Source organism: Anser cygnoides, chromosome 1, assembly GCF_040182565.1.
Source record: "Anser cygnoides isolate HZ-2024a breed goose chromosome 1, Taihu_goose_T2T_genome, whole genome shotgun sequence".
Lineage (NCBI taxonomy): Eukaryota > Metazoa > Chordata > Aves > Anseriformes > Anatidae > Anser > Anser cygnoides.
This window is the reverse complement of record NC_089873.1, coordinates 182,224,313-182,236,796: the sequence shown is the minus strand read 5'-3', so window position 1 is coordinate 182,236,796 and position 12,484 is coordinate 182,224,313. Positions and strand designations below refer to the sequence as shown.

The following is a 12,484-nucleotide window of genomic DNA, read 5'->3' as shown; positions in this document are numbered from 1 at the left end:
AAAAATTAGGAGTTTGTCATTCTATATCTATTACTGAGGAGATTAGGCAATTTGACGGTTTTTAGTTGGCATTATTTTATTTATTATTGCTTTATTTGTAAAGTTTTATTTCGTACTTTTTAAAGTAACAAAGGTTGCACCTTTGTGTCTCTGAGGGGCACTGCATGATATATTTGGATCCTCAGGCTTTCAGATGCTTATCTGCCACCATCAAGAAAAAAAAATGTTTGTCTCCAAAAGTGATCATTTGCAAAGATTTGATACCTTGGAATAAAAAAAGGCCCTACAGGTAAAGTAGTGGCAAAACTGGGCACCTGCTGCTTGTCCTACTACTATTCTCACTTTTCATAGCTGACTGGTGCAGTAGGAGCCTTGCTACTTAGTTGCTTATTAAAGGGTGAGAGCCAGACCCTTAAATCATCCCTTCCACATATGACCAGAATCATTATATGGGCACTAACAAAGTGATTTCAACATGCCACCCACTGTACTGAAAGGCATTACCTACCAGACGAGACTTTCTCATGTCAGTTGGCACAAGTCATCCCAGAATTACCTACGCATAGGGTCATTTAGAGATGATCTTGTTCCTGTATTTTGTATTAGTGACTTTGGTCAAGATGCCAAACACTGAGGCTCATCATGACCCACTTGGATATGGATGCATACTGCATTTTTCTACACTTGCAGGAAGTTTGCCAGAATCATTCCGGGCAAAGCAATTTTGACCTAAGAATTGAATGCTGAAAACCACAGAAGTAAGAGACCACGCATATCAGCACAGTAATTACTATAGCTGTTTTGTTTTCCTTCTGTCCTTTCTATCCTTGACAGCACGTCATTCTGAACCTGCAGAGTTCATGGAATAGCATGTACTATACTCCATTCTATAAGTAACTAAGAACAAACCAAACAGAGCTGTGACAATTTTAAATCCTTAAAAAACAAAAAGTCCAGTTGTATTTTCAAGTTATTTCTTGCAAATTAAAAGAAAACACAAGTATTACAAAAAAAGGAGGGGTACTTCTATCACTATATGTAAGATGCTTGTTTAAAAAGGGAAATAATTCACTGACTCTTTTTGCTGGATTGCCCAAAGGTTAGGCAGTGTACGACCTGAAGCAGAGTAAACACACCATCTGCAGTGTTTTGTCTTGTTTTTTAAAAAAAAAAACACCCAACAGCTAGCTGTCATACAATTTTGTATTCCTCATATCCTTCCCTCCAACGTGCATAAGCGTTTTATCATCTACCACCTAGTTCTGCAACACAACAGATTTTCACAATATACAGCAAACATATTTGCCATTACAAGCACCTAATCAAAAATATCCTCAGAGCATTTGAAGACCCATCATAAATTTACAATTTCAAGCGGTTCATTTAATATTTAAGTGAAGGAGCTTTTCCCTGAAGAGAAGTTAGTGCTTCTTTAGATTTGTAAGGATGGTTAGTTTACAAATCAGATTGATAAGATTTGACCCTTTCCTTAGGGCTCCACGCCCTCTCTGCAACAAAAATACTTCAATAAAATACAAAAAAATCTTCAAAAATTCTACATTAATTTTAACACAAGTTTTAGGAGCAACAAATATATAAAAATGCCTATTTACAGAAAACAAAGCTATTTTTCAGAAAGTTGCTTTATAGAAATCAAATAATAATAATCAAATAGTGTAAAGGCTTAGCTTACCCTTCTGTAAAATGGCACTGCAAGGATTGCTAAATTTTTCTGTTTTATTCTGTTTCTGAAAGATCTCCTAAAAACAACAGCTCTCAGCCTTTTCTTTCCCAACAGGCTACATCCAGAAAAAAAATGATTTGTATTCTAACTCACTGAATAATTTATAATGCATCACTAGACAGCTAACACTCCATAACTACTTTGTCTATAAGCCCACAGCACTGAGAGTTTGATCATCTTTTTTGATTTTCCTTGAAGTGAAACTTTACCAAAAATATTAGGTAATTTATTATATTGGAATTATTTAATTACAGCAACTAAATCAACCATTACAGCTTAGAGGCCAAGCAAATAGCACTGAATTCTCAGTTATATATATTATGAACCATTCATTGGAGTTGTAAGATAAAGTCCCCCCTCAAAATTCCTACAAATAGCAAAAATGAACCGTTACTTCTGCTGTTCTCCACATCAAGTACTAAAATATAGATAAAACATAAACAAATAAAACTGGAATTCTTTCTCAACGTGACATCTTTGCATTACCATCTGCTCCCAAAGGGGTGACAAGGAAGGAAGGAAAACATCAAAATGTCCTTTTGTTTCAGTACTATTGAAATACAGACTAAAATGCATTCAGTCTTAATCATACTGTCATATGTACACAATAACAGAGAAAATACATCATGCAGTCTTCATGTTTTCGGATTAAGATGACCTTGTATAACACTTTTCCCTTATTTTCAGGGTCAGATATTTTAAATGAACATTTTCTTAACACATACCTCTAGACTGTAAGAGAATCTTTGAAATATTCCCAATGAAATCCCAGAATTCATTACATGATTTAGAAAATTTCCTTATTAATTTGAGAATAGATTACACAATGAATACTACCATTCTTAAGTGAAAAGCAGAAAACACCATGCACTGCAATTTCCCTATTTTCAACATCTAAAACACAATCTGTTGAACAACCTCACTCATAGTAACATTTCATCCTTAACACACATAAGGGATTTCTTCACATCGCTGCTGAAGTGTTTCAGTACATGACATGAGTGAGTTACTAGTTCCTTTTTAAATACATACTATTGAGTACTTAATATGGTAAAAAAGGAAAATCAATAATTAAAAAGAATGAAGTCCACCTTCTAAAAGCAATATGTAAAATGGCAATTATAGGTGTATATGGAAAAATGAGCAAACTTCTGCCTAATTACATTATTACTACCCAATTACCATGTTCCTTAGTCATTTTCCAGTGCAAACAATGTGGTATTGGGGATAATACTGAATTGCTAATTTAAGACAAAATTAGCAATTCTGTAGTGCTATGACATCAACCACTTAAATACACTAAAGTAGCATTAAATCATATAATTTAAAAAAATGGAACTAAGTAATATGTCTTTATCGCTGAAAACTACTATTTCATAAAGTTATCCTTAAACTATAAATTAATTCACGTGCTTTACATTTTTGATCATCTTGAAATGGCAGATTTAATTAAATTACCTCTGGTATCCCCAGTTTTCTACATGCATCCAGAAAGTTTTCAACATTTCTCCTGCATTTGGCCATGCTAAGTTTAGGCTGTAAAAACAAGAAAAAAATAGATTATGGCAAAGTAAGTCACGAAATTCATTCAGTCAAGTTAATCTATTGTGTTATTCTTGTACTGATGCACTTTCCATGGTATTTCTCCTGAAAACAAAGTGTAAAATTCTGCCTTTTTTCCCCCAGCATTCTAAAAACATAACGCATATAAATCCAATCTGAGTACGTAAGCTACGTATGCCTTGTGCTTTTACTTAGTTATTAAAGCCATCAACACATTTAGATCTCTACTTGTTCATATTCAGCTTGTGAGGTTCTAAAACTTCACGTTCTGTGATAGAAGACATTTTTCTGGACAGCAAGTAAACTGATGATGCATTTCAACCTACATCGAGGGGAACAGATTTAACTGTGATAGAGCTTTTACGTACTCACAAATGTTGTGTAGCTATACACAATTTTCCATGTCTGAAGAATAAATTTTCTGGTACTATAGAATTTCAAATACTTTTAAGAATTCGTCTCACTAGGGACTATCCACCCAATACTTACGGAAATATGTTTGTAAAAAGTAATTTGGAAAAATCATTACTTTACTTGCTCAATGCAAGATGTGAAAGAAGGGCAATTTGGCATTAAACTAGGTGTTTTGTGGTGTTTTTTTTTTCTTTTTTTAATACCCCCTAGCTCCCCCCCAAGTCGTCATCTTTTCTGCTCCCAGAAAAACAAACAATGAACACAACAAGAAACATTCAACTTACTACTGCTGGTGAAGGTACATGAATACTTGCTACCGAACGAGGTCGAACGTGATTTACTAAATGGCAGAGAACTACACCATCCATCAGAGCAGACCCCAAGTCTTCAGGCAAACAAATCTTTAGTCTTGTTTCAATGTTCTGCAAACGAAGAACACATACACGCTTCAACACAGAAACGAAGGAAGGAAAATAGGCATGTATATCCTCATCTTCTCCTCCCATGGTGTTAGATATGTATGCAGTTTCGGTTTACCAAGAAACCCACTTCTCATATAAGTGATTCTTTAAAAACTACAAATCAATCCACCTTCCTCCCATGCTGGTCACTGAACTATGTACACTCCTTTAAAGGTATGCAACACTTCAAATGCTGCTGTTATAACATGCATTTATTTTTATGTATACACATATAAAAGCATAATATGCATGTAATTAGTCATGTGATGGCACTACATGTGGCTCCTTTCTTCCACTATTCCCCCAGGTTTTCTACTTATCCATCTCAAGTTTTATCAGCAGTACTTTCAAACAATTACATGGTATCCATCATTGCCAGAGAGTAAACGGCAATCATTCCCTAGGAGTCTAAAAACTACTTATGAAGCGTTAGTGATCAAAAAAGACAGGTAGCAAAGCAAAACATTCAGATATAACACATATCCAAAAATTCTCTTTTAAGTAAACCTGAAGTCTCATTGAAAAGAATTTGATATTGCAAAATAAAATACTTTGAAAATATTTAAGAATTTTACAAACAAAAACCTATAGTAAGATTGTTACATATAATGAATTCCCTAAACTGTGCTTCAATCTTGAAAAAATCTTGAAAACACTCCAACAACACACTTATAGACAACTCTTAGATTCTAACACTCAGAGATAATCACTTCATCCTTTCTGATGAAATTACATAAACTATTAATTCCACTAGTGCAGGGCATGCCATTTAACCATACGTCACTCTGGCAACTCCCATTATTATTTCCCATTCAAAAAATCTTTTCTGAAGTACAAACACCTGATTGGGTTAAGGCACTTCAGGGTAAGTCTCACCAACACAATTCACAGAAGTAATGCTCTCTCATTTAATATTTAAAAATATTATCTTACTTATGCAACTTTCCCAACAAACACATAAAATATGTGTTCTATCAGCACAATTCTACCAACGCTCACATACCTCACGCAGCTGTTCCACAAGCTCTCTCTCTTCTCTCATCTGCTCCATTTTCCTTCGGATTGTAAATTGTGGGTCTATTGATTCCAAATTTCTTTGTGGTCTTAAGAACACTGCGATTTTTAAAAAGACAGATTTTAGTTTAAAGAACAGCTTGATTAATTCGTTTTCAAACGAAGCAAAATCCTGAGGCACTATCACCACCAAAAAACATTAGAAAATTTCTCTTTTCTCAGGAGGACAGCTCTGAACAGCACCATGTACCATCAATGGACTGGGTTTTTTTTTTTTTTTTTGACTAAATCCATATTGTGACAGGCAACATCTGTCAGATGATTAAGCACCTGCACTGTCCCATGGAGATTTTGATCTATAGAAAACTTCCTAACATGGCAAGGAGCACCACCTCTTATTCTTTCAAGGAGAACCCTCTCCTACAAGATGCTGTAACATTTTGTGACAAGCATCTTCTGAGGCAGGATAATGTTATGCTAAAAACGAAACAAAACAAACAAACAAAAACACACACACACACACACACAAAACCACAACAACCAACAAACCTACCAGACAAGCAAAAATACGTGTTTGATTTCTAGAAACTTAACATTACAGCCATTCAGTATGTCTGCCTACAATAAAAGCTTTATTGTAAATGTAACATTGCACAAACACTTCACAGTACTCCCCGCCATCAGTCCTAGTTCTGGGGACTGTATGACTCGACCAACAAATTAACATATAATTCCTTAGAATAACTGCATGAGACCCTTGTATATATACACACCCATACACTTACTTTGTGATCACTGACTGTTTTTGAATGGCTCTGAAGAGCAAGAAGATGTATGTTTGCTTGTTATTTCACAAAATGAAACTGTTACCACTCAGACAAATTAAGGGCCAGCCTGATTATTATGGCCAATGGCAGTGCTTGAGAAAGAGGATTTTGTTATTACTTTCCTGCATTTCTCCTTCTGAATGCAAATGGACACTCCTAAGTACCAACCAGTGGAGTGGAAAGTGCAAAGCCTAGAAACCTCTGGTTTTAAACAGCTACTGCTCCATCTCAATTTTATTAATTTAAGGCAGCTAAATATTCAGATTTCTCTCCTGCTCATCCAACATTAGAAAGGAGCAGCCCACCAAAAACATCAGCCTGGTTAGAGAAATTTGTCACAGACTATGAAGCTGCCTTGTTTTTTGTGGGTTGCCTAAATTTGTTGCAGACAGTAGGTGTCAATCCAGACTCTTATCTCAAATTCAGCAGCTGGCTTCTCTACATCTTTAAGTAGTAGTCACATCTGGGATGACTCAGCTTGCTGATATTGCAGAAGGAAAGAGGATAATCTTTGGGTCAATAGGTAACATAACAGAGGAGAACAGCCTTTTATTTCCTAAAGGGCAAATCAGAAACTTTTACTCCAACTACAGAAGTAAACGATGAATTATTTTCACTGTAAGGTAGGTGCAGACAGGTGTAATCAGAGTAATTCTGATTCCCATTAAAAACTGTGGCACCCCAATCATTTTTGTTTAGGTCATAATCCGGGTAATAGGCTGAATTTTCAAAATCAGTCCTTAAAATACATAGCAAAATAACAAATTGAAGTCTTGGTAGAAGGAAATTTCATCTATGTTCTGACAAACTAAAATGTTACTGAAGCTCCCAAATCAGTACAGGGCTAACAGGCAAAACTGCACTCTCTAGCATCCACAACTCCACATAAACAAAACAAAGCTTCTGTAGAAGAAATACTTTGAAATCCCAGACAAATCTACTCACCAGGCATCTCACCTAGTTGTAGACTGGTTGGTTATGTAACATAATATTAATAATGGTAATAATCTAAGTTACTTCTCTGGTCAAAGGGAGGGAGAAAGACACTACCTAAGGCAGCTCGGCAAGCAGGAAGCAATTATTGCTTACTTACACAGTAAAGATGGAGCTTAACTCCTGACATACCTTTAGGTTACTCACCCAAGGCACAATAAACAATACAATACAATAAATTATGGCCAGGGTTACCAGACTTGATTCCTTTCACTACTTGACTCACACAGACGTAGTTTTAATGGTCAAAGAGTAATACCATATTTAAATGATATTTAAATGCCACTGTAGCTTTAGCAGCAACAGCAACATTTCAAAGAATTCTCTTTGAAAGCATTATTTCATAATTATGTTCAATTTTGCAAGTATCATGGAATATTATCATGGCCTTCATTCAGCTTGGCCCTAGCTGTCTTTGTTTGGGACTGTGCTAAACCAGTATGAATGTCCCAAATATGGTTCCTTCAGATTTCAGGCTATAGCTGTTAATGAAAAGTAGATGTCAACATTAGTTATTCAATTCTATTCCTAACTGAGCCAGACATTCCACTGAGAAGAAGCAGGAAGGCTAATCTCAAGGCAGTGGGAAATTGCAATTAAAAGTTGCAAAAATCAGAAGTTAAACAAAAATAAAGTAAGGTTAACTAATTTATATAAACACATACAAGTCTCAAAAGTACTAGTTATAAAAGTTCCAGCTACATACTGAATTTTAAAGAAAAGTGTTCTAAACCAGGAAATTTTGGCAGTCTGAAATATTGCTTGCTTCTCTGCATTACACACGTTTTCCAGCAAGGGGAGCCCCTATCTCACACACGCACACCTGAAGGTTTTTTTTTTCTCTCTGTCAGACATTAGTAGAGTTTCTGCTTTCTGAACCCATGGTCAACCAATGTTACTAAATTACGCTTGTTGCAATAAACGTATGTACTTTACAAGACTCAACAAGCTCAGTGATTAATAACTAATAAGCACATAGTATGTTGGTCACAGCACTTAGCCTGCTGGAGTTCAAGAAGCATTTGGACAATGCTCTCAGGTGTAGGGTATGATTTTTTGGGTGGTCCTTTGGGGACACAGGAGTTGGACTCGATCCTCGTGGGACCCTTCCAACTCAGGTTATCCTATGATTCAATGTATTCTACATATTAGCATAACAGACAAATTTCCTTGTGAAAACTTTCAGTGAGACAATATTTCTATTATGAAAACTTATTTAAAATGTTGCAAAAATAGAAATGAAATAGTAAGTCTTTTATAATTGTTTCCTATATACACAGAAAAAACCTTTTTGTTAATGTGGGGATGTTTTAGTTTAACTCCAAGATACTATTTCTGGCCCCTGTATATGGGTTTCCCCGTGTACTTCCACAAGCAAGCCATAAGGTTTGAAGACTGCTACTGTGGAATGACAAATGGGGGAAAAGGCTATCCTGCGAAAATGCAAAGTGAACTGTACGCAGTCTTCTGCCTACTTACCTTTATTTTATTTTTTTTATATTTAATAATTACTATAATTTAATTATATGAAATTAAATATATTAAATCATATTTAATAAAATATTTTATTAAATAAAAAGCTTTTAATGAACTCTACAAGCATTCTGTTTTTCTTTCTACAACTTCAAAGACTAGTATCACAAAAATCTGTGACCTGTAAGAAGTGTGGTGACTGGAAAGCACATTTCTAAGCTGCAATTAAGTGTGCAAAGATCATATAAAGTTTAGCAGATTAGTGGTTAAAGTATTTGATTTCTGACCACAGAATTCTGTACATGACATCAAAATTGAAGAGAGCTGTTATAGTAAAAACACAAAGAATCTCAGCAGTTTAAAGCATGAAGTTAGCACAAGGCAAATACTGTTGATTTTCTGAAAAACAAAGTTGGAGGAAAAAAAAAATCTAGCTGTTACATACTAAAAAGAAAGGCAACTCAGGATGCTATTTCTGAATTAAAAGCATTTCATTAAGAGGGAAGAATACAGCTTAAAAGATGTAATATGCCTGAATAGACTGTATTACAAACCATTAGTAGATCAAATGATCAAATTGGGGGGGGAGAGGAAGACTTCTTGTTGCTAAAAATCATTCACTAAACCAAATCAGTAACCTTATTTGTCTTCAGTAACGCCCATCTTGTGATTGCATCCCAGCAAAGAAAAGGTGGTCATTCAGATGCTCTGAGTGATACATACAGCATGGTAACAGTTTCTGTTCATTTCATGTATTGATGACTATTATCTTTAAAAAAAAGTGGAATGCTCCAAATCCTTAGATCTTAGCATGTGATGTATGGACAAAGAAATAGAATTCTGTGTATCAGAGAGCATCAGAAAGCTTTGCCAGAAAATCAGGATCTTCAAGATGCAGACCATCAGTTTGCAACACTTCAGAAGTGATGAAAGCAGAGGGGCACAGTACTAAAGAAACAGGACACAACATTATATAAAGGGAAAGATGATATTAGATTCTGGCTATATATCTCAAATAGGTTCAAATCTGAATGACCACTGCTGTACTCTTCAAAAGTCTCAAACTTCTGCAAAGCGGAATTTCAATCAACACAAGTTAACTATAGGTAGTATTAGTTTTCAAGAAAGTTGGATGCAACAGCATTAAACTGCTTAAAAAAAATCAAGTTACTATCATGTACCCTTAACTGGTAAATTCAAAGACATCCAATGTACATCTTCTAATGGCCATGGTATACAGTCAGTTGGACTCTTAGGGATCTCTGTCCAAGGTTACCAAAATTATTTTAGTCACCAAACATTCATGAACCACTTATTTAGTTACAATCTTTATTGACATGTGTACTGCATGGGAGTCAAAGAACAAATGTTAAATTCCTGAACGTGGTTTCATCATGTACAATGATGAATGAAATCATGGAAAGCATTCTCTTGCAGCAAGTAAAATTTGAAGATGTTGGCGAGAAATCTGAAAGACTATCAAGACACTATAACCAGCTTCTCAAAACTGACAAAAAGAACTTGGATTTTACCACGTTCTAGAAATAAGATGCTCCCAATTTTTATACGTTATTACTTGGAACATTCATTATATAGGAAGTGCTACACTTCTCTTCCTGTTTAACAGGAAAGGGTCTGCAGAAGCAGTATTTTCCTAATAATTATGTTTTACTGAGCTGACTTTATAACATTCTCACTATCAAAAGTATACAATATTAAGTCCAATAAAATCAGCTATGTGAGTCCCATTTTCCTCAACTGCAAACAGCTTACTGCTGTCAGAAAATATATGCCTTTCCAAAACAAACAAAAAAGAATAAACAAGTAATATACTAATTACTTTTTGTCTGGAATTTACCAGTATTGGAGGAAGACTAAACTACATAATGACTTGTTTATTTTTATTTTGACCTAAAACACAAAAACAAACCCTGCATTGTTAGAAGTAGCTTCTCGTTAGCTGTTACAGTTGTCATCAGCAGAATGTCAAGATAACTTTATACCATCATGACAACAAGATTCGTTTTTCCAACCTACTTGTATTTCATACCACATTACTTTACAGATGAGGTTCCTTAAGAAAACAGTGACAATAGCAAGTATTGTCAAGTAGTGAACTGAAATAAGAACATAAGCATTTTAAACTGTTGGCATTTATCAATCAAGATTTGTAGGCTTTATTTCAGTCTAATGCTGCTTTTGACAGTTTCCTTGCCTTCCAATAAGAAAACACTCTTCTAATTTAAGGCCACTGGAAGAACAACCACCCTACTTTAAAAAGATACATCTACCTATCAAACATTTTTAAACAGTTTATCATTTAGGTTCTGTTTCTTCAATCTGATGCAATCTCATGTTGAAATATTAATGCAGTATAAGACCTCGTTAGCCCAAACAAGACCAACTTTGCACGTGACTCAATGTACAGTAACTTGGAGAAAAACAAACAAAAGAAGAAGCAAAACCAACATCCACTAATGTATCTGACCTTCAGTATGAACAGAGGAGTTTGATGGCTTACTAACAGTTTCTGTTGGACAGAAAGCACTACTTTTGCTTATCTGATTCTTCCAGTTTTGCTTCATCATGGATTCCTCTTTAATTAAGTTAGTTACGCACCTGCATCAATAACTGGAGCTGGGTATTTTTAAGAGTCAGTATTTAAAAAATTTGTGAATAAAAATGCAGAAAAGACAGCAGCAAAATTAATTGTTGTTTAAGTGCAACTTTGTATAAACCCCTGAAAGTAAAAGAAGTAAATAAACCTAAGCTGGAAATAGCTCTGGGAGTGGGTATCATGAGAAAAGGTGTTTTGCCAGACTTGAAAAACAGTGGCACTCTACTCATTTGCTTTTGATACTCCATATTGTACAGAAAATTAACATGCATCCTCTGAGGCATTTGGTCTTATAAACATTCCCTTACAAGTACTTTCTTTCATCCTTAGCCACATGGGACATTTTCCATATACTGCAGTTTTTGAAAACATAAAATTAAGTAAATTATGCGTGGAACACCTACCATTGTCACTGTCTCCTTCAGATGGTATACTGTAGCTAAAGTTGTCCCATGTTTGTGCCTGTGTAAGTGTGTTGAAGGAGATAGGAGGAAGACTGAGGGATGGGTCTGCTGGAGGGGAGTGACAGCCAGTCCAACCACAGTGGTGTAAGGACCGGGGTGGGGGGAAAAGGGTGGGCAGCAGCATTTCATATATGGCATTAGGGTTGTATGGCAATGATGAAGATGCAATTCAAAGGTGATCAATACAAAATGCATTATTTTTTTTTTGAAGAAAAGAATGACAGATGGTGCAGAATAAAAAGAGCGAAAAATTATATGTTAGTACTTGCAAACTATACATTGCATGTGCAGTTAAAGCTGTTAAGCTCAACAGGATCATCGTAACCATAGCACTTCACACAAATTGTTTACAACCAAGTTTTAAGAAAAAGTACCCATAGATTTTATGTTATAGCCTGACGAAAACCTTGACTTTGTGAATCAGAAGGTAAATACATCTGCTGTAAAGTTTCAGCAATTACAGTAAAAAGTTTGGAGAGGAATTGAGTTATTTTTTGCAACTGTCATAAGAACACTGCACCCCCCAAAGACAATGCATACATCCGTATGAAAATATTATTACACTAACTTCCCAGTTAATGTTGATAGGTCACAAATATATCATCCCCTGAATTCTTATTCTGTTGAAATATGTCCTGTAAGCACATGTACTACACATTTCCCTTTTTGTTTAATCACTTAATAGCTTATCTGCACTACTTACATTCCTTGCTGACTCTAAGTCCAAATCTACAATGGGCCCACCCCCATCCTAGGAAAGTTCTGGTCCTCAGCAACCTTGGCAGACTTTCTAAGGACAGGGAACAGAGACGTAACACTGCCAAAGGATGATCCTGAGTCTTTGCCGCAAGCCTTGATAAACCTGCTCTGTAGCATTATAACAAGCACAAATTCAGTAATGATCCAGCTGGGCT

The 12,484-nt window shown here is 35.3% G+C and overlaps 1 protein-coding gene across 8 annotated transcripts in view; it reads right to left on the bottom strand.

The window, feature by feature from the left end:
* Positions 1 to 12,484, bottom strand: part of LRCH1 (leucine rich repeats and calponin homology domain containing 1) — a 123,200-nt gene that overhangs the window by 17,751 nt on the left and 92,965 nt on the right. For 6 of the 8 annotated variants that reach the window (XR_010827922.1, XR_007157855.2, XR_010827925.1 and 3 more), the window contains 4 exons: positions 11,511 to 11,615; positions 5,186 to 5,295; positions 4,006 to 4,143; positions 3,203 to 3,280 (listed from right to left, as the gene is read on the bottom strand). Coding sequence is in view for 3 of the 8 variants with exons in the window: in XM_066988787.1 (XP_066844888.1) it covers positions 3,203 to 3,280; positions 4,006 to 4,143; positions 5,186 to 5,295; positions 11,511 to 11,615 (431 nt within the window). In the remaining 5 variants the exon portion in view is untranslated. The remainder of the gene's footprint in view (positions 1 to 3,202; positions 3,281 to 4,005; positions 4,144 to 5,185; positions 5,296 to 11,510; positions 11,616 to 12,484) is intronic. The other 2 variants (XR_007157858.2, XM_048046912.2) reach the window with 1 other exon arrangement.